General features: G+C 18.2%; 5 protein-coding genes across 5 annotated transcripts; 3 read left to right on the top strand and 2 right to left on the bottom strand.

The window, feature by feature from the left end:
- Window positions 1–1,164: 1,164 nt before the first annotated feature.
- Window positions 1,165–2,187, top strand: PF3D7_1358300 (rhomboid protease ROM7, putative; the record flags this gene model as incomplete). The annotated part of the gene is made up of 1 exon (XM_001350258.1): window positions 1,165–2,187. One exon carries the CDS (start codon window positions 1,165–1,167, stop codon window positions 2,185–2,187), a length of 1,023 nt encoding a protein of 340 aa, XP_001350294.1.
- A 331-nt stretch (window positions 2,188–2,518) lies between these two features.
- Window positions 2,519–7,609, bottom strand: PF3D7_1358200 (conserved Plasmodium protein, unknown function; the record flags this gene model as incomplete). The annotated part of the gene is made up of 2 exons (XM_002809039.1): window positions 2,519–2,784; window positions 3,085–7,609. 2 exons carry the CDS (start codon window positions 7,607–7,609, stop codon window positions 2,519–2,521), a joined length of 4,791 nt encoding a protein of 1,596 aa, XP_002809085.1.
- A 1,394-nt stretch (window positions 7,610–9,003) lies between these two features.
- PF3D7_1358100 (Sas10 domain-containing protein, putative) lies at window positions 9,004–11,208 on the top strand (the record flags this gene model as incomplete). Its single annotated transcript, XM_001350256.1, has 1 exon — window positions 9,004–11,208. One exon carries the CDS (start codon window positions 9,004–9,006, stop codon window positions 11,206–11,208), a length of 2,205 nt encoding a protein of 734 aa, XP_001350292.1.
- A 1,241-nt stretch (window positions 11,209–12,449) lies between these two features.
- On the top strand, window positions 12,450–18,744 carry PF3D7_1358000 (patatin-like phospholipase, putative; the record flags this gene model as incomplete). The annotated part of the gene is made up of 2 exons (XM_001350255.1): window positions 12,450–12,663; window positions 12,920–18,744. The coding sequence occupies 2 exons, from the start codon at window positions 12,450–12,452 to the stop codon at window positions 18,742–18,744; spliced, it is 6,039 nt and encodes a 2,012-aa protein (XP_001350291.1).
- A 743-nt stretch (window positions 18,745–19,487) lies between these two features.
- Window positions 19,488–21,007, bottom strand: PF3D7_1357900 (pyrroline-5-carboxylate reductase, putative; the record flags this gene model as incomplete). Its single annotated transcript, XM_001350254.1, has 6 exons — window positions 19,488–19,543; window positions 19,698–20,130; window positions 20,303–20,368; window positions 20,519–20,593; window positions 20,682–20,821; window positions 20,989–21,007. 6 exons carry the CDS (start codon window positions 21,005–21,007, stop codon window positions 19,488–19,490), a joined length of 789 nt encoding a protein of 262 aa, XP_001350290.1.
- Between the last annotated feature and the right edge of the window lie 700 nt (window positions 21,008–21,707).

The raw sequence follows: 21,707 nt of genomic DNA, 5'->3' as shown, positions 1-21,707 counted from the left end.
TTATGATTTTTTTTTTTAATATTAGACATTTAAATTCACTGAAAAAAATTCAAATAAAATATATTAATATTACTATGTAAATATAAAAAAAAGGAAAAAATTAATTTGGACAATTTTTCTTTTTTTCCTTTTTTTTTTTTTTTTTCTTTTCATTGGTAAAAATTAATAATCTTAAAATATTAACAATTTATTTGTTCATTATATGTAGTGTTAAAAAATATATGTTATTAAAAAAAAAAAAAAAAAAAAAAAAAAAACGGAAAAAAATTGATATCTCCATATAATTTTTTTTTTTTTTTTTTTTTTAGCTAATATGTATATATATATATATATATATGTCATATATTGAAAATCCGTAATTTTTCTTTTTTAAAATACCCCTCCCACAAAAAAAAAAAAATATATATTACGAGATTACTTCACTTAATTCTTTATTATTATTAAATATTTATATATATATATATATATATATATATATATATATATTAATCGTATTAAATTTTATTTTATTTTTTTTTGTTATAAAAATAATGAAGTTATTTTAATTCAATATTTTCAGATTTTATTCCAAAGATTTACACATTTTTATATTTCATATATAATAATATACATATTTTTTTTTATATACATGTGAAATACAAAAAATATATAATTTTTTGTTATTTCATTTTATTCTGTTTTATTATATTTTTAATTTTTTATGTGTTTATTTTAATTTTTAATTTTTTTTTAATTTTTTTTTTATTTTTTTTTTATTTTTTTTTGTTTTTGTTGAAGGTGAAAGGAAAAGTTGAACACACAAAGTAAACTATAAGAAAATTAGTATTTACCCAAAAATGTGAATTCTTTTTTTTTTTTTTTTTTTTTTCTTTATTTTAATTATTTATAAAATGTATAGTAAAATGAAATATAAAGAAAAAAAGAAGACATAATGTAATTGGATGAATTAAAAGTATATATAATTATATTATGATGAATATCATTACAACTATATAAAATCCCATTCGTGAATGTCTACCTATATATATTATATATATATATATATATATAATATATTAATATTATTTTATATATATAAACAAAGTGGTGTATTTTGGACCTTTTGGAAAATAAAATAAATTAAGATATAAACAAATCAACTCTTCTTATAATGATAAATAAAGAATGAATATTATAGTTAATTTTATATATATATATATTTTATTTTTAAGCTATTATAAAAAAGGAAATTGCTTTATTCATAACAAAATAAATTATGAAAAATCTCGAAGTTTTTTGACAAATAGTACAAAAATAATACTTAAAAAAAATGGATTTAAATATTATCATTTAAAACATAAGAAAATTATAAAGCCAATATATTCATTAAAATCATCTATTAATAATATATGGAATGGTATAAAATCAATAAAAGTTAAAAAATTATTAGGGATATTTAAAAGTGAAGAATTAAAAAGACATTTTCATAATTATAACTTATCTTATGCTAGTTATATTTTTAATAAATGTAGATTAGATCGAGTATTGATATCAATCAATGTGTTGCTTTATTTATACTTAAATAGAATTGATAAAAATGAAGAAAGGAAAATATATTTTCATAAAGGTAATTTAATACAAGAACAAGATGAACAAAAATGTGAAAAATATAAATGTAATTATAATGATGTATACAAAAATAGAAATTATAAAACATTTTTAACTTCTATTTTTATACATAAAAATATTTTACATTTATATTTTAATATGAGTTCATTAATATCCATATATAGATTAATTTCAAATGTTTATACAAATACTCAAATATTTCTTATATTTTTATTATCTGGATTTTTTTCAAATTTAATATCTTATTATAATCATTTTAAAAAAAAAAATGAAGAAATATATCTTAATGATATAATAGACCAGAATTATATTAACAAAAAAATATTCAATTTTAAAAATAATAAAATTATATGTGGAAGTAGTTCAGCTATATATGCTTTATATGGAATGCATATAACTCATGTCATCTTTTTCTATTTTAAAAATCATTATGTTATTAATACATCCTTTCTTTATAATTTTTTTTATTCATTTATATCATCCTTACTTTTAGAAAATGTAAGTCACTTTAATCATATTGTTGGATTTTTATGTGGATTCGTTTTCTCATTCCTTATTATCGCCTTTGAGAAAAACTAAACCCCATATACACAAAAAAAAAAAAAAAAAAAAAAATTATATACATAAACAAAATAAAATAAAATAAAATAATAAGAAAATAAAATATGCTTGAAAATAAAATATAGTATAGTATAGTATAACATAATATAAAAATATAAATATATTTAAGAAATGTAACAAATTTATTGCACATTCATATATTGAACAATTTCATATAAATGTGTCTTTTTTATTTTTTTTTTTTAAATTTTATAAACTCACAAAAAAAAAAAAAAAATAAAATAATAAATGTGAATGATTATATTAATATATATTTTTTTTTTTTAATTTTTATATTTTTCCTATCCATTTACATAAATTCATTTAATATAGTGTCATAATTTTCATCATCATATACGTAAGGATTATTTGATAAGTATAAATCTATAACATCCTTATCAAGCATATCCAAAATTATTTTCTTGAAGTTGAGAATATGTTTAACTTTACAAAAAAGTAATAAGAACATAATTTTACTTCTTTTTAAATTGGTTAGATTTAAACACATTTCATCTATATGTTTTAAAAAATAATTTTCTTCATGTACAGAATCGTCATTCTCCTCAAACTGGTCGCCTATAAAAAAAAAAAAAAAAAAAAAAAAAAAAAAAAATAGATATAAATGAATGTCGAAATAAACAAAATAATAATGTTAACGTAATTTAAAACATTTTACTTTCTTTCTTCTATTGAATAAAAGTAAAATATATATATATATATATATATATATATATACAAATACATAAAAATGTGATCATATATTTCGTTATACAAGATCTTAATATATATAATATATGCGATTAAGAAAAAAAAAATATATATTATTCCATATATATATATATATATATATATTTATATGTATTTATTTAATTGTACCTATACAATTTATCATAACAAATGATAATTTATTTTGAATGAGAACAAAATTTTCATACAAATGATTTCTTTCCAATTCATTAATTTTCTTTTTTTCATATATAAAATTGTGTATATTTTTATTTATTAAATAAAAAAAATAATCCATTATCCTTAGAAGAAGACTTCTATGTATTAATTTATACACATCTTGTATTTGAAAAAATTCAAAAATTATATTAATTATTTCTAAAGTATTTATTAAATATATTTCCTCCATTAGTATTATATCTTTATTTAATAACTTGGAGATATTTTGTTTATGTAATTTTATTAATATATTTTGAAAACTATCTATATTTATATTAATTCTGTCTACAAGTAAATGTAACTTACTTAGGATACTTATTTTATCAATAAATAAAATATTTTCATTATTATTCTTACAGACTTTTTTTTTTTTTATATGCACAATTTTTTTTTTTTTTTTTTTTTCCCCTCCTCCTACACCTAAGTGTTTGTTTTCTTCAAAGGAAATGGGATTTAAGGGGTTACTAGATTTATCCGCATCATCATTACTATTACTATAATAATAATTATTATTATTATTACTATTTTTATTACTATTATCCATGTTGTTTAGTTTATTAAGATCTTTATTTTTAAAATTTTCCTCTTCAAAAATGTAATTATTATAACTAATTGAGCATTTATCATCATCATCATCAATATTATCATCGGAAATACTCATATCATCGTCATTATCATCGTCATTATTATCGTCATTATCATCATCAATATCATGGTCACTATGATTCTCTTTTATATCATCATCAATATCATGGTCACTATGATTCTCTTTTATATCATCATCAATATCGTGGTCACTATGATTCTCTTTTATATCATCATCAATATCGTGATCACTATAATTTTCTTTTATATCATCATCTCTATAATCATTCTTATCACTATTCGGGAAATACCTTTTTGATGTGTTTAAAGGCTGCAGTAATATATCATCCGAAAATATATAAAAATGAAACATATCCTTATAATTCATATATAGATTATTTATATTTTGTAAAATTCTTTTTAAAAATATGCACGTGTTTATTATACATAATAAATATACTTGCTCATCCTTCAAATTAGACAAACTGCAGAAACGAAATATGAATAAAGAATAACTTAAAAATATATTATAAATACTTTTAACAATTTTGTAAGATAGTAAAATTATATTTAAATGAATAATAAACATTAATTGTTCTTGAGTAAAATATATATTTTTATTTTTATTTTTATTATTTTGTAATTTAACATTTGATATCCCTTTATTTTTTTCTTCTTCTTTCATTTTAAATAATATATCATATGAATAGGAAACCATACGATAAATAAATATAACTACATGTAATATGTTCCTATGTATTTGTATACAGCCTAATTTATTAGGTTGGACAATAATTTTTAGATTGTTTTTATTTTTCTCAATATTATCTTCATTTTCAATTTCATCATATGATGAAAAATTATAATTATTATCATCATTATTATTCATATTATCTTTTTTGTGTTTTTTTATATCATCATTAGTAATAATTATCATTTTTATTTCTTCACCTTTGTTTGTTGTTCTTATTTTTACATTTTTTTGTTGCATATTTTTTTCAATTCTTCCTTGTATATTTTTTTTTAATATAGCATGTATTTCATCTATATAATTTAATATGGATTCATATTTTACATCATTTCTATTTTTTATTTCATATGTATACATATCAAAAAAACAATTAAATAGGTACTTATCCACATTATCGTCAATTAATATATAATCATCTACATTTTTAGAAACAAATATATCACCCAATATTGTATATATATAATTAATATAATAAATGAAATTTTTTTTAAAAATATGTTTTAACAAAAAATTAAATGATTCTTGTTTTTGTCTCCACATGTATATATAATACACATTATATATATCATTTAAATTATTTCTTTTTAAATTAATTTTATGAAAAAATGAAAATATGTTTTCATTCAATTCTTTATTTAATATATAGAGAGCAAATGTATTATTACTAATTTGCATATTTACATTTTTATTATTTGCGGAATCTTTTTTCTCATTATCGTAATCAGGATTTCTAATATATTCTTTAGTTCCTCTTTGTATAACCTCATCATATTTCAATTTTAATTTATCTGTAACATGGTTAATGTTTTCTTCACATGTTGAACTCTCATCATATTTATAAAAATATCTTTGATCACTTATTACATCTTCATTTTGATTATCAAAATAGAAATTAAATATATTTGTTAAATCATATGAGTTCACGTTTTTTTCGATATGCATATCAAAACAAGACATACCCATATTATTAAAAATGAATAATAATTCCATCAAATTGGTAAAATTTATTAAACAATTTGATAACAAAATAAATATATTATATTTAGTTTTGTTTTCGTCATTTGTCAAGTTTTCTTTTCCTATATTTTTTTTTTTTAATTCATTTGTTTCATTTAATATATTAATATTATTATTTATTAATGAAATTAAATTTGTAAACAAACGATCTAAATCGACACATATCGAATCATCATTTTCACATATATAATTATATAAATTAATATTATGAAAATCATTTTGTTCACTTTTAATGTGAGAGTCATTTGTTTTTATTATATCCTCTTGTATAATATTTTTATTATCAGCACAAAATATATACTGTCTAAATTTATCAAAATCATTCATGCTTTCATAATAAATTGATTCATCTAAATTATCCTTTTTATTTATTAATTTTGAAACTACATTCTTTATATTCTCATACGATATTGAGTTTACATCGTCCATTTGCGATATTTCGTTTAATATGTACGTTTCTTTTATATGTTTTATAATACAATATATGATAACCATTAATTTGAAAAAATAAGGAATTATACTTTTCTTTATTTTATTCAAATACTTAACATGTACGTTTAAAATAAAAGCTAGATACCAAAAGGTATTATAACAAAATTTTTGTTCTTTCATATCTGCATTAGTTAGATTATCATTAGAACGTAAATAAATATATTTATATATTTTAATATTATTATTTTTAAATTCAAACATTTTATTAAAAATAATATCAACTATATCTTTTAATTTATTTAATAGTTCGTTATATTTATTTTTCATTTCTTTTATGAATGTTATATTGTTATTTGGGTATGATGAAATGTTTTTAATATTAAGAAGATTTCTTAGATCTTCTATGATTACTTCATCGCTAAAGCATTTATCATTATTATTATCATTATTATTATTATTATTATTATTATTATTATTATTATTATTATTATTATTATTATTATTATTATTATCATTATTATCATTATTATTATCATTATTATTATTATCATTATTATTCGTGTGAGTATTAAATGACGTGTGTTCTTCTTTTCTCATTACTCTATCGATATTTTTGTTATAAGGTGAAATTTTTTGTTTATCTGCATTTGAATTTTTCAACATCTTATTAATATTATTATTATTTGTGTTGTTGTTATTTTGTTCATCATTCTTAATATTTTGGTCCTGGTTTTTTACAAACTTTAATATTGCTTTTATTAATAAAATATGATCCTTACAATTTCTTAAATACAATAAAGATTTCTTAATTTTTAATTTGTTATAATTTTTCTCACATTTATTCAGAAAATATATATAACCGTTTAAACAATTAAAAAATCTTTTAAAGAAAACAAGAGAATCATAAGATTTTTTTTTTTTTTTTTTGTTTAAATACAATTCATACAATAAATCATTTTCAAATCCGTTCATATTATTCCCTATAGAATTCATTTGTATATTAAAATTATTTATAACATCCCATTTATCATTATAATTATTTTCATTTTTATTTTTGTTCATAAAAAGTTCCAAATTTTTACTTCTTTTCTTTATTTCTTCCTCATAATTATCAATAAGTTTATTAAGATCTTTTGTTTCTATATTTTTTTTAGTATTTGAAAATATACTTTTTACATTAATAATTTTACCTATTATATTTTCATTTTGATCACATAATATTTCTTCAGCTCTTTTTGGTACGAATTCTTTACTTTTAATATATATACCGTTTTTTATTATTTGATTTTTTTGTATTTTATTTTTCATATATTCTTCCTCACTATGAATATAATGATCTCTTTTAAAATATTGTTTTTTTAAATTATATGAATCTCTGGATTTATTTAAACTTTTCATAAATTTATCATCATCATTAAAAAGAGCCTTGCCCATATCTTCTATTTTATTATTTTGGCTAGACAACACTTCTCTTATATTATCATTGTCATTTTCATCTGTTTTCTCATTTATATTTGTTTTGGTTATAAATGAACTTAAATAATTTATGGAATTATTTGAGAACAAATTTTCAAATAGATTTTTTATTTCGGGATCATTTTTTTTTTCCTCTTTTTTTGTGTTTGTTGTGTTTTCTTTAATCTTTTTACTTAGTTCCCTTAATTCATTCATAATTATTTTAACTTCTTTTTTATTTTGCCTTAACTTCTCTTTTATTTTGTTTTATTTTATTTTATTATTTTTTATTATTTTTTATTATTTTTTATTATTATTATTTTTTTTAATTTTTACAAATATTTAGGTTTCTTCAAAATATATAAGTATATACATAATATATATATATATATATATATAAATATATAATATTAAGTATAACCATGTATACTAAATATAAATCAAAATATATATTTCTTTTTACTTCTTTGTCCTTTTAAATATTTTTCTTCAAAACATAATTAACATAAAAAAAAACATATACATAAAAATGAGGGAAACATATCCAGAGAACCTATTTTTAAAAAGATATATAACACAATCGACTATTATTTTACAAACATATATATACATACATTGTATTTAATAAGTAAAAAAAAAAACTAACTTGAAAATATATAAAAATAATATAAAAAAAAAACAATATAAAAATAAGAATTGCATACGGATCTTTTTTTTTTTATTATTTTATCTCCAAGGAAAGAGAAAAAAAAAAAAAAATTATATATATGTATAATATATTATAAACAAATGCGTCATACATATTCCAAATAAAAAACATATTATATTATATATATATATATATATATATATGATATAATATTTATATTATTACTTATAATAACGCTTCAAAATTTTCAAGTATACACTAAATTTTTTTTTTATAGATATATATATATATAATAATATAATTAATATAATAATATTTTATGCATATATAAAATAATTAACATAATATAATATTTTATTATTACAAATATTTATATTGTAATAAATAATATTATAAACATATTATATATATATATATATAATTTAATAATATAATCATATATTTTTCCAATTTATTTATTCATTCATATTTGTATAATTCAAGAGTGTTTAATTCAACAAATATATAATTAATATATAAAATTAAATATATATTATATATTATATATTTTATATATATATATATATATAATAAAATGTTCCCTACAATTTTTTTATTGATATTTTTGTTTATATTATATTTTAAATTATTTGAAAAAAACAATTGAAGAAAGTATTATAATAATTGTAAAAATGTACAATTTGTAAAAAATATATATAAATATATATATTTATTTATATATAGAGAAAATAAAAATTATATAAAATTAGAAATATATATATATATATATATATATTTATTTAAATATAGGAGATTGTTTATACATTTTATAATTCGGGAATATTTTGCTCCATTCATTTAAATATATTAATTCATCCTAAGTTTATAATCATATAAATAAATAAATATATACATATATATATATTTTATTGTAATATTTTGAAATTTTTTTTCTCCACTTTTTTATTTTTATTTTATAAAGATGGCGAAAAAGAAAAATAATTATTTATTTGTGGATACGAATAATATAAAATTTACAGAAAATTCAGAATCAGAGGATATAGATGTGGAAGAATATGATGATGATGATGATGTTGATGATTCGAATATTGATAAGGATGATTTAAGTAATAGTGATGATAATGATGATGATGATGATGAAGATGTTAGTGAAGAAGATGATAATGATGATAACGAAGATGAAAATATAAATAACAATTTAGATGAAAAAAATAAAAAAGATAATAAAGACGATTATGTAAAAATTTCATGGGAAAAAGATAAAAAAAATTATTATCAATATGAAAGTGAAAATTCATCTAGTGATGATGATGAAGAAGAAAACAAAGAAAGATTAAAAGAAGCAATTTATCTTAACAAAAAAGAAAAAGAAAATTTAGAAGAAGATGATTTTGATTTATATAATATATACACAAATGAAAATAAAGATAATCAAAATGTAAAAGAAAATATTATTAAAAAGATAATTAATGATATGAATAACGAATTAAAAGAAAAGAAAGAAGAAATTACATTAGAAAATAAAGACAAACAAGAAGAAATTAAACAACTCGTTATGAGTGAACAACAAGAATATCTAATTCTTTTAAAAGAATTATCATTAAATATAGAAAAAGTGTTCAATGAAATTAAAGAAAATCAAAAATTATTTGAATTTAAAGATATCAATGAAAAAAATGTACCCTCTAGTGATATTAATAAAAATACTTTACTTTATCTTAAAAAAAAAAATGAAACCATGTTAACCTATATTATCTATATCACATATTATGTTTTTCTAAAAGTTATGAATAGTTATACACCTACACATCCAGTGTTAGATAAACTGATTTATATGAATACTATTATATCAAAAACTAATGAACTGGATAACAAAATCAAGTTCAAAATTCAGCAGTTGAATAAGTCAGCAGATAAGACATTTAAGAAATTGAATGGTATGAACGGAGAGGAGCTACAAGAGGAGACCCAGGAAGATAAATATGAAGATGATGAAGAAGAAAGAGATATTAATGATAATTATGAGGAATATGATGATAAAGATGATGATAAAGATGATGACGAGGAGGAGGAAGACGATGATGAAGAAGATGATGATGAAGAAGATGATGATGAAGAAGATGATGATGAAGAAGATGATAATGATGAAGAAGAAGATGATGATGATGAAGAAGAAGATGATGATGGTGATGATGAGGAAGAGGAAGAAGATGAAGAGGAAGGCTATAATGAACAAAAGAAAGATTTAAAAAACAAAAAGTACAAAATTAGCAAAAGTCTCATAACAGATTACACTGATAGTCATATAAGAGAAAAAGAAAAAGAAGAGAAAAAAAAGAAAAGGGAAAAGATGAAAAATGAAAAAAATATATTTGTAAAAGAAATCAAGGATATGATATCCAGTAGACCTGAGAAAATTGAAGAAGAAAATTACTTAAAAAAAATGGAAGAAAAATATATGGACTTTGACGAAAAAATATTAAACAAAAAAATGAAAGAATTAAGTAAAAAGAAAAATAAAATGAGGAATTTAACCAACGTCGGAATGACAACAAATGATTTATTAAAATTTGTAGAATTACCAGAAATGAATCAACAAAATGATCAGAAGAATAATAAATTTGACGAAAAAAAAATATTCCGAAGCAATATTAATAAAATTAAGCAAATAAAGAAAAACAAATTAGAACATAATCCAAACGATGATTTTGTTTCATATAAAAAATTCGATAAAAATAAACAAAAAACATTCAATACAAATGAATATAAGGATCAACAGAATAATACCTATGGAAAGAAAAAGATACATGATGAAATAGATGATGAACATATAAAGAATATGTTAAATTTCAAAGATATGAAAAAAGAAAAGAGAAAGAAATTTTTAGATGAAAGAAATAAACAAATAAGGAAAAAACTAGTTGATGAAGAAAATGAGGAAGTTGATAGAAGAATGCCAAATCAAAAAATTATGCAAAATAAAGGATTAGTAAGAAAAAGAAAATCAACTGATGGTAATGCAAGAGTACACAACAGATTTAAATATATGAAGAAAATGAAAGTATATAACAGTCAACACGCCAAACTAAAAGTTCATGATAATAATTATTCTGGTGAAAAACGAGGAATCAATCCATACTTAAAGAAATCAGTGGATATCAAATAAGATTATATTTTGTGAAAATAAAAGGGGACAAGGCAAAAATAGTTTTTCAATTTAAAAAAAAAAAAAAAAATATATATATATATATATATATATAATAATAATAATAATAATAATAATTAATTAATTAATTAATAATTTTAACGTAAAATATGTGCAAAGAATTTTATTATATTGTACTTTTTATAAACCTTGTATTACAAGAATTCCCGAATTTTCTTATAATATATTGTTTGGTATATATATATATACATATATATTTATGTAATTAAATATTAATATTTCTTATTCCAAATATATATATATATATATATATATATATGTATATATATTTATATGTTCCTTTTTTTTTTTTTTTTTTTAAATATTTTAATTTATTTTTCTTTTATTATTATTTTTTTTTTTTTCTTTTATTATATATATTTTTTTTTTAATGTTTTTATTTATTTTTTTATCACACATTTGTGAAATGTGCATATGAAACATTCAAACGAATACATTAGTCTAAAATGAAAAAAAAAAAAAAAAAAAAAAATTAAGAGATGAGCATACATAATTATTTCTTTCATAAGAGATACATATATAATTATATTTGGAGTACAAATTTTTTTTTTTTTTCATTCCTTCTCTTTTATCAAAAAAAATAGCATAAAATTATAACCTTTTTAAATATACTTGTTTAAGATTAAAATATATAATATGAAAAAAAAAAAAAAAAAAAAAGAGAATATCACTTTATATATTATATAAAAAGTACTAAAATAGTAAGATGTATGAATATATTAAAGAAGAAATAAAGAAACTTACAAAATAATAGAAATTATTTAATAAAGAAAATGATGGAAAGAAATTAAAAAAAAAAAAAAAAAAGGAAAACAGAAAGAACAAAAAAATAGAATGGAGCTATTATGTATTTAATGATTAAATTATAATAATTACATTATTAATCTTATAAAAAAAATGTGTAAAAAATATAAATTATAAAACAATCTTTTTTTATAATTTTCTTTTTTGTTGTTTTGTTATCCTTAATTTTGTTTTATTTATTCATTCGTTAATTATATAATAGAAAAAAAAAAAAAAAAAAAAAATATATATATATATATATATATATATATATATATACATATATATGTATGTATTTATTTTTTTCTCCTTCTTTCTCTTTATACCTTGTTATTTTCTATTATTTTATTTATTTATTTATTTTATTATTTTTTTTTTTTTTTGTGTACCTTTATAAAATGGTTAAAAATGTTTATATATACTTTGTTTATTTAGTCTATTTGTTTCATATGTTTTCTTTATCATTAAGAATGCAAAAAAATATATTTAAATATATCACACCTCTTTCAAATAGGTTCAATTTAACAAAAATAAGAAAACTTAAATTATTCCGAAAAGAAAAGCAAAAAAAACAAGTGCGCGTTTTTAATCATGTTGTAAATAATTATATTGGTAAGAATATATGATGAAAAGAGAATAAAAAATTGTTAACGAATAATAGACACATTTATTTTGTGTAATACAAAAATAAAAATATATATATATATAAAAATTTGTATAAATATATGTATATACATATATAGTTAATGTGACATAATAGGCTTATATGGTGTAATATATATATATATTTATATTTATATTTGTGTATAATATTTTTTATATTTTTTTTATTTCATTTTATTTTATTTTTGCTTATTTATTTGAATAGGGCTTGATTTATTCTTTACAAAACTTAACAATATTACCAGCAATCATGAAAAACTGAACTACATAAATTTCCTTCAACAAATTGTAGAGGATAAGGCATATGAACACCTACTATTTAGTAATAATTATATGAGAATAATAATATATATATTGAATGAGAAATGTTTAGTAATTAAAAAGAATGAAGAAAAATATGATGATTTAGATTATGAAATAATATATAGGATTTTATTAATATTTAAAAATTTAACAAGATATAAAAGCTTTTATCATGTAATATTAAATGATTATACACACAAAAATAAGAAAATATCTTTATTGTATACTCTTATGAATATATTAAATGAAAAGAACGATTTCAATAATTATAGTAATAATAACTTCGACAAATATAAAGAATACAATTCAATATTTAACTATTTTACTTCCTTCTTTAAAAATGCAGAGGATACAAAAAATTATATGACGCAGGACAGCTCAACTGAATTAGATTCGAAAATGAAAAATGAGGAGCAGGAAGAAAATGAGAAAATAAATGAAATAAATAAAATGAAAAATAAGATATATGATATAGGCAGAAATATTTTACTAAAATTAAAAGACGAAAAATTAAAAGTAGAAAATAAAATAAATTCACAATATGTTAGAGGATCTAATCATTTTACTAATGAAACATCAACAGATCTTAAATCGACGAAGGATCAAGAGGATATATTATTAGAAGAAAAAAAAAAAAGTGATGATGAATATGTGGATAAAGATAATTACAATACGACAGAAAATAATTTTAAACAAGAACATATGAACATTACACATAAAAATCAAAACAATCAGGATCATTTATATGATGACACCCCACAAAATGACAATATAAGTAATGTCGATGATAATAAAAATATAAATGGTATAGGAAAAATAAGCAATGTAATAGATCCTTATAATAAAGAAAATGAGATTACAAAAAATGACACAAAAGAGTTATTTTTAAAAAAACAATCAGATATATTGTTTGTTCCATTTTATTTTAACAAAAACACAAAAGATAATATTCTAACAAGTATCATAATTAACTTTCTAAATAAGGAAAATATAATCGTGAGTAAGAAAAAAATTAAAAATGTGAAAGGAAAAGGAAATATCATTGATCATATAGGACCGGATTATAATTGTAACAATTATTTTGATATATATGAAAATTTTGTAGAAGATGATAAAGATATTTTAAAATATGAAAAAAATAATAATATCAATACATTAAATAATAATAATTCAGTACAAAATGTAAATAAGGAATATAAATCTTATGAAGATGATCAATTTGAATATGAAATTGAAGATGAGGAAGAATATTCAAATGATGATGATTTTAATGAAAAAAAAGAAGAAGATAAAAAAATATATGAACGTAAATTGGATGAAAATGATATCAATATTATTTTTAATGAATATAAATATGAATCATCTAAATTAAAAATATATAATGAAAACAAAACAAATTCGATTAACATGGGATTGATGATATTAATAAGGAAAAATAATGTCCATACAAATACTTTTGTCAATATGCATCATCATAATAATAATGATATAGAAAAATCTATTAATAATAAAAACCAAGATTCTACAAATAGTATGAAGAACATTGAAATATCATCTGATAAAGAATATAATAAAATTAATGATACAAATCAAATATATGAAGATATATATGTAAAGTCACATGATCAAATAGATAGAAAGGAAACAGATAATTATGTATTGAATGGATTTATAAAATCAAATTTAGATTTGTTAAAACCGTTTAATATAAATGACGAAGATGATACTACTACTACTACTACTACTAATAATAATAATAATAATAATAATTATAGTAATAATAATAATTATAGTAATAATAATAATATGATTACATCTGAGTGTCTAGATATATCAAATAATACATGTATTGATATAAAAAGTCCATATTTAAATTTCGTTCTATTAAAAAATTATATAGAATCCTTATTTACACATATAAATTTGAACGATTATTTTACTAACAAATTATTAAAATTACTATATGAAATTTTGATAGAAAATAAAAATTCCATAATATATAACCTATATTATTATACTATCTTAAAAGATGAAAATATAAAAAAAGTCACACACATATTATCAAAAAATGTTAAAAATAATTTAAATAAAGCTAATACAACTCTTCTTTTAAGAATATTTTATATTATGTGCTTTCAAAAATCCTTTTATATTAATACAGCTATGCATTACAAAACAAATGAAAAATATGCATACTTATATAAAAATATTGCCAAGTATATTCAAGACATTAAAGAAGGACAATTTATTAAACAATTACAAAAACAAGAAGATATTATAGAATGTCTAAAAAATTTATCACATTTTTTTGAAAATAAATATAAAAATCAAAATTCCTTTTACATTTCAGATGTAAACAAAGATCAATATTTATATGAAAAGAAAATTTTTAAGAAGAAACTAAATAATATATATAATAGGCATTTCATATGTGAATATAAAGATTTAATAATTATTAGAAAAACAAATATTATTTTAAAATCATTAGGTGTTAATATGTATGATCTATATAATGATATTATTTTCCTTGATAGAGAAAAAAAAACACATGAATATTTAATGAAAGAAAATTATATTAAAAAAAATATAATCAATTATATAAATGATGTATTTTTTAACATTTTTAATAAATTTAAAAATTTGTTTACATATCAATATAAAGAAGAACCTCCTTTAAGTGTCACTCCAAATAAAACTACTAATAGTAATAATTTGTTCAATGAAAATAGAAACCAGACAAATAAATTAAAAACAAATGATAATGTTTCAAAAGATGATAATCAAATAAAACCTATGGGGAATAAAAATAATATCTCTTCATTAGACACAAAATCAGATCAAAATATAAATAATAATAATAGTAATAATACTAGTAATCTTAATAGTAATATGAATAGTCATAGGAATAATTTTAAGAATGATAGTGATTTTATATCGTCTTCCAATATAGGACATGTAAAGAAAGAGAATAGAACTGTTATATATAACTTAAATAATAAAGAATATATAAGTTTTGATAAATTTAAAAATATAGTAATAGATTTAAAAAAAAAGAAAAAAAGGAAATTACGAATTTTATGTCTAGATGGAGGAGGTATAAGAGGATTATTATCCATAGAAATATTAAAATATATTAATAGTAATTTAAATAAGAATATTTTTGAATATTTTGATATAATTTGTGGTACAAGTACAGGAGCTATTATATCTATTTTAATAGGTTTAGAAAAAGCTCACTTAAATGAAATTGAATTTTTATATAATTTATTAATAAATAAAATATTTCAAAAGGATACATATGCTGTAAGAAATACCAGATATTTATTGAAACATTCATATTATGATTCAAATATATTAAATAATATATTAAATTCCTTTTTTAAAAATATTAAAATGTTTCATTATAATTCTGATTTTTATACACCATATGTATTTACTGTATCCACACAAATGAATATAACGCCTTTGCAACCAGTTATATTAAAAAATTATAATGGGAATTTATATAAAATAAGAGAAAGTAGTGTGATGGAAAACAACAAAAATATAAATTATAATAATGAAAACAATGATGAGAGTGATGGCGAGAACAATAATACACCATATAATTATACTAATGGTAGTTATGATAATAACGAAAATATTACACAAACGAATAACAGTATAAACAGTGTATATGATACAATAAATGATAACAATTTAGATAATAATAGTAATAATGATATACATATAAATCAAAATATAAGTAATGTTAGTATATATAAAAGTTTCTATAACATATTTGTCAAATATGTATTAAGATGTACTACGGCTGCTCCTGGATTTTTTAATTTCTTTTCATTTGATAATAATATATATGCTGATGGAGCTATATGTTTTAATAACCCAACATTATTAAGTTTAAATGAATTAAAAATTATCTTTTATAATTATATAAATAGGAAAAAGACATCTTTTATGGATAAATTAAAATGTTATTTTTTTCATAAAAATAAATCAAATGATAATGAAAAAAACAAAACAAAAGATGTTATTAATATGAATGATTATATTGATTGTATTGTAAGTATTGGTACAGGTAAATTTAAACCCAAAGTTATAAATGAACTAAATGAAAATAAATCATATGATACATTTTTAAGATGGGATGTTTTATTAAAGCAAATTGTATATTCAATAACAAATACCGAACTTACACATGATATATGTAATAATTTATTAGATAAAAATAAATATTTTAGATTTAATTGCTTTATTAATAATATTAAATTAGACGAAACATCTCCTGAAATTATTATGAAATTAAAACAAATTGGAAAAAGATATTTTGAAGACCATAAATATAATCAACAAAAATTAATCAGATTAATAAATATTTTGGAAGATAAAGAAGAATTAAAAAAATATGAAGAAAAAAAAAGGAAATATATATGGAATGATTTATATAATAATTCTATTAAATCTAAAATCTCTAATTTCATTTTTAATAATAACAAATTGAATTCTGATTCTTCTTTTATGAATAATTCTTTCCTATTATCTAAAAATAATCATATAAATAATAGCCAAACAGAAAATCGAAAAGATTCATTAAAAAAAAATTCTCTCAATGATACAAAAAATAATGATAACATTGATACAAATAATAATAATAATAAGAAGAAGAAGAAATTAATTCCTCCATATTTAAATTTTAATTTTAATCTTATGGAAGAAGGCGATAAATTTGATCTGAACAATATTGAAGAAATATTAGATATGATATATAAGAATAATAATTCCTTTACTAAAAATAATACTTCTTCTTCATCTTCTTCTAGTGGTTTTATTAATTATTTCACCAAGCTATTTTCTAATAATAATTTATTTCTTGAAAAATTAGAGAGTGTTAATAAAAGTAATATATTCAATAGAAACAAAAATGAAAAAAATAATTATGTTAATGTTATTCCCAACACAGGTATTAGAATATTACTCAACGAAATATATTTTATACTCTTAAAAAAAAATCTTTATTTTCATACGGATGAATATAATAACCTTACATATATGAATAACAATGATGATGATCTAAATATAGACAGAATGATAACATATGATAATAAAAATACACCAAATATTTCTTCAACAAAGGGTACTGATACAGATATAAATCTAAAAAATGAAAATCAAACAGGGCCAAATCAAACGGGACCAAATCAAACAGGGCCAAATCAAACGGGACCAAATCAAACAGGGCCAAATCAAACGGGGCCAAATCAAACAGGGCCAAATCAAACAGGGCCAAATCAAACAGGGCCAAATCAAACAGGGCAAAATCAAACAAATGATAATCAAAGTAAAAAATCAGATGAATATATAAAAGACAATAAAAACAAAACAATGGAAGATGATCTTAATTTAAGTTGTATTACTGACCATGAAGGAACAGACAAAAATATTAATGATGGAACATTTTTTAGTGAGAATCAAAATGATGAACAGAAAAACTATTCAGATAATATACATAATACGTCAGATAATTTAATTGACGATGAACTTATCCATTCAGATAATACAGTAAATTTAACAAACAATCCAAATATAAATAAAAACAGAAACTCAAAATTTAAAACAGATAGCAACCAAGGGAATTATGAATTTTTTAATTCTGAACATAATTCAAATAATAAAAAAATTACTATATTAGACTTATTAAGATGTTTCTTTTTTAAAAAAGAAACATAATTTATTAAAAAGAGAAAAAAAAAAAAAAAAAAAAAAAAAATGAACACAATAAAATAAAATAATAGAAAAAAAAAGGAAATAAGAAAAGTATCTATGTTGTATTTATTTTGTGTTAAATATTATTACATCCAGAAAAAAATAATATATATATATATATATATATATATATATATATTATTACATATAAATAATTTGTTTATTTTTATATTATCTTTTTAATATTATTTTTTTTTTATTTACTTTTCCTTTCATTTCTACATTCTTTAATTTTTTTGTTCAACTTATCATATTCAAATATATATATAAATATACATATATTTATTTATAATGAATTAATAATACTTTTCACCTTTCATTTATTTTATTTTTTTTTTTTAATATTTTATTTTTGAAAAATGTGGACGTAAAAATGATATTAAAAAAAAGTAATACACATAAAAATATATATAATTATGAATTAATTATATCTTAAAATCTCCTTAAAATTTATAATTTATATTCATATTTCATTAATATTTTTAAACATTTCAATTTATTATTATTTATTTATTTTATTTTATTTTTTTTTTTATGTTAAATTATTTCATAAAATTCAAAAATTTTCTTTTATAAAGTAAATATTGGTATGCAAAAAAAAAAAAAAAAATAATAATAAAAGACAATAATAAGAGGATAGATTGAATTCTTACAATATAATCAAAATAGACAACAGAAATATATATTTATAATAATAATGTTAAAATTTATTTACTACCCATGGCTTTTGATTTTTCACAAGCAGCTTCAACAGCATTCATTACTAAAAAAAAAAAATAAATAAATAAATATATATATATATATATATATATTATAATTAATAAGGTACGTTTATTAAAATATATATTATTAAAAGAAATAGTTATTTTAATTATAAACATATATATTAATATTTTAACATTTTAATTTTCTGATACCTGTATATTTAAAAGAATTTTTTTCCAATGAATATAATCCTACAGCTGTTATTCCCCCAGGTGAAACAATGTTATCTTTTAGTTGTTGAACAGGTTGATCTGATTTTTTGACCATTTCAACTGAACCTTTAATTGTTTGTAAAACTAAATTTTTTGATAATTCTCTAGACAATCCATTTTTTACTCCAGCATCAATTAAGCTTTCGATAAATAAATAAACATATGCAGGTCCACAACCAGAAATAGCTGTTGCTATATCCATATCTTTTTCTTTTATTTCATGGATAATTCCACATGAATTAAAAATATCATTCACATATTTTTTATCCGTAGAGTTTACATTTTTATTGGAACAATATATGAAAGATCCTTCACCTACTAAACATGGTGTATTGGGCATAACCCACACGATTTTGTTTTCACTTCCTACCATCTTAAGAAAAAAAAAAAAAAAAAAAAAAAAAATATATATATATATGTATATATGTATACAATAAAAAATATGTGCCTATATATATATATTTATTTATTCCTAATTCATTTTCGTCATTTTTTTTATTTCATTTTATATGTATAAAGATATACATATAAATACAAATATATACCTCTTCCAATTTTCCAATGTTTAATCCACCGCATATTGATATTAACAATTTGGATGATAAGTAGGGCTACAGAAAGAAAAGAAATAAAATAATAATATGAAAGATTATAATTACAAGATTTTTAAAAATTAACTAAACATATAAAACCATAACATATATATATATATATATATATATATTTATGTATATACTTTTTTCTTTTTTTCTTTAGTGTACCTTAATATTATTCAATACAGAACCAGCTATATCGGGTTTTACGGCACATACAATTATATCACAATGGCGTGCAAGCTACATAAAAAAATAAAAAATATATGATGAAAATATAATATTACAAAAAAGGAAAAAGTTATATAATTAAATTATTTTATCTCATTACTTCTTCATTGGAACTCATATAATTCAAGGTAGTATTTTTTTTAGATGGTCCATAGTAAAATAAATTTTCCTTCTTTATGATATTTGCATTTGCTATTCCATGGGCTAATGCAGATCCCATTTGACCAAGACCCATAAAACCTTTTAAAAACAATTAAAAAAAAAAATAAATAAAATAAAATAACAATTAAACAGTATACATTTTTTGTTATATATATATATATATATATATTCCTCGAATCAAACTAAATAAAATAAATTAATTAAAAAAAAAAAAAAAAAAAGATACATAATAAAAAAATACTTACCTAATTTTATATTTTCCATTTTTCTACAAAAATTTAGTATACAAGTATAGATTATTTTATTAAATATAAATATTTATATATAATTTTTTTTTATTATTATTATTTAATAATATCAAAATAGCCTTTTGAAAATTTTTAAAAATAGGTTCTTTATTATTATAAGTTGTAAAATTAATGTGTTATTAATTATTAATAATTTTTAAGAATACTTTTGTATATTGAATTAAATTGAAATATAAAAAAACAATGATTAATCTATATAGATTTATAAAAATGATAATATATATATATATATAATATAATATTTAATTAATAGAAAAAAACGGATCATATGTAAATAATAAAATAATATATATATATATATATATATATTAATATATTTATTCATTTATTTTCCCACTTGTATACAATAAAACGTTTAGATAAGGATTAATTATGAATACTACTGTTTTATATTATACCAGGAGGATAAAAAAACGTAATTTTGAAGCAAATGTTTCTTTGTATATATAAAACACATATCTATATTGATATTCATACATATAATATATATATAATAATGTATATTATTTTATTAATGAAGTTTCATTTTATTATTTTATTTTTTTTTTTTTTTTTGGTTTTTCTTTGGAGTTATGAGTAAAAAAAAAATAATAAAATAAAATAAAATAAAATAAAATAAAAGATAAATTCTATATAGAATAATGAAATTCATATTT

Source organism: Plasmodium falciparum (assembly GCF_000002765.6).
Source record: "Plasmodium falciparum 3D7 genome assembly, chromosome: 13".
In the NCBI taxonomy this organism is placed as follows: Eukaryota; Apicomplexa; class Aconoidasida; order Haemosporida; family Plasmodiidae; genus Plasmodium; species Plasmodium falciparum.
Note: the sequence above shows the minus strand (reverse complement) of the source record. Positions and strands in the feature narration are given on the sequence as shown.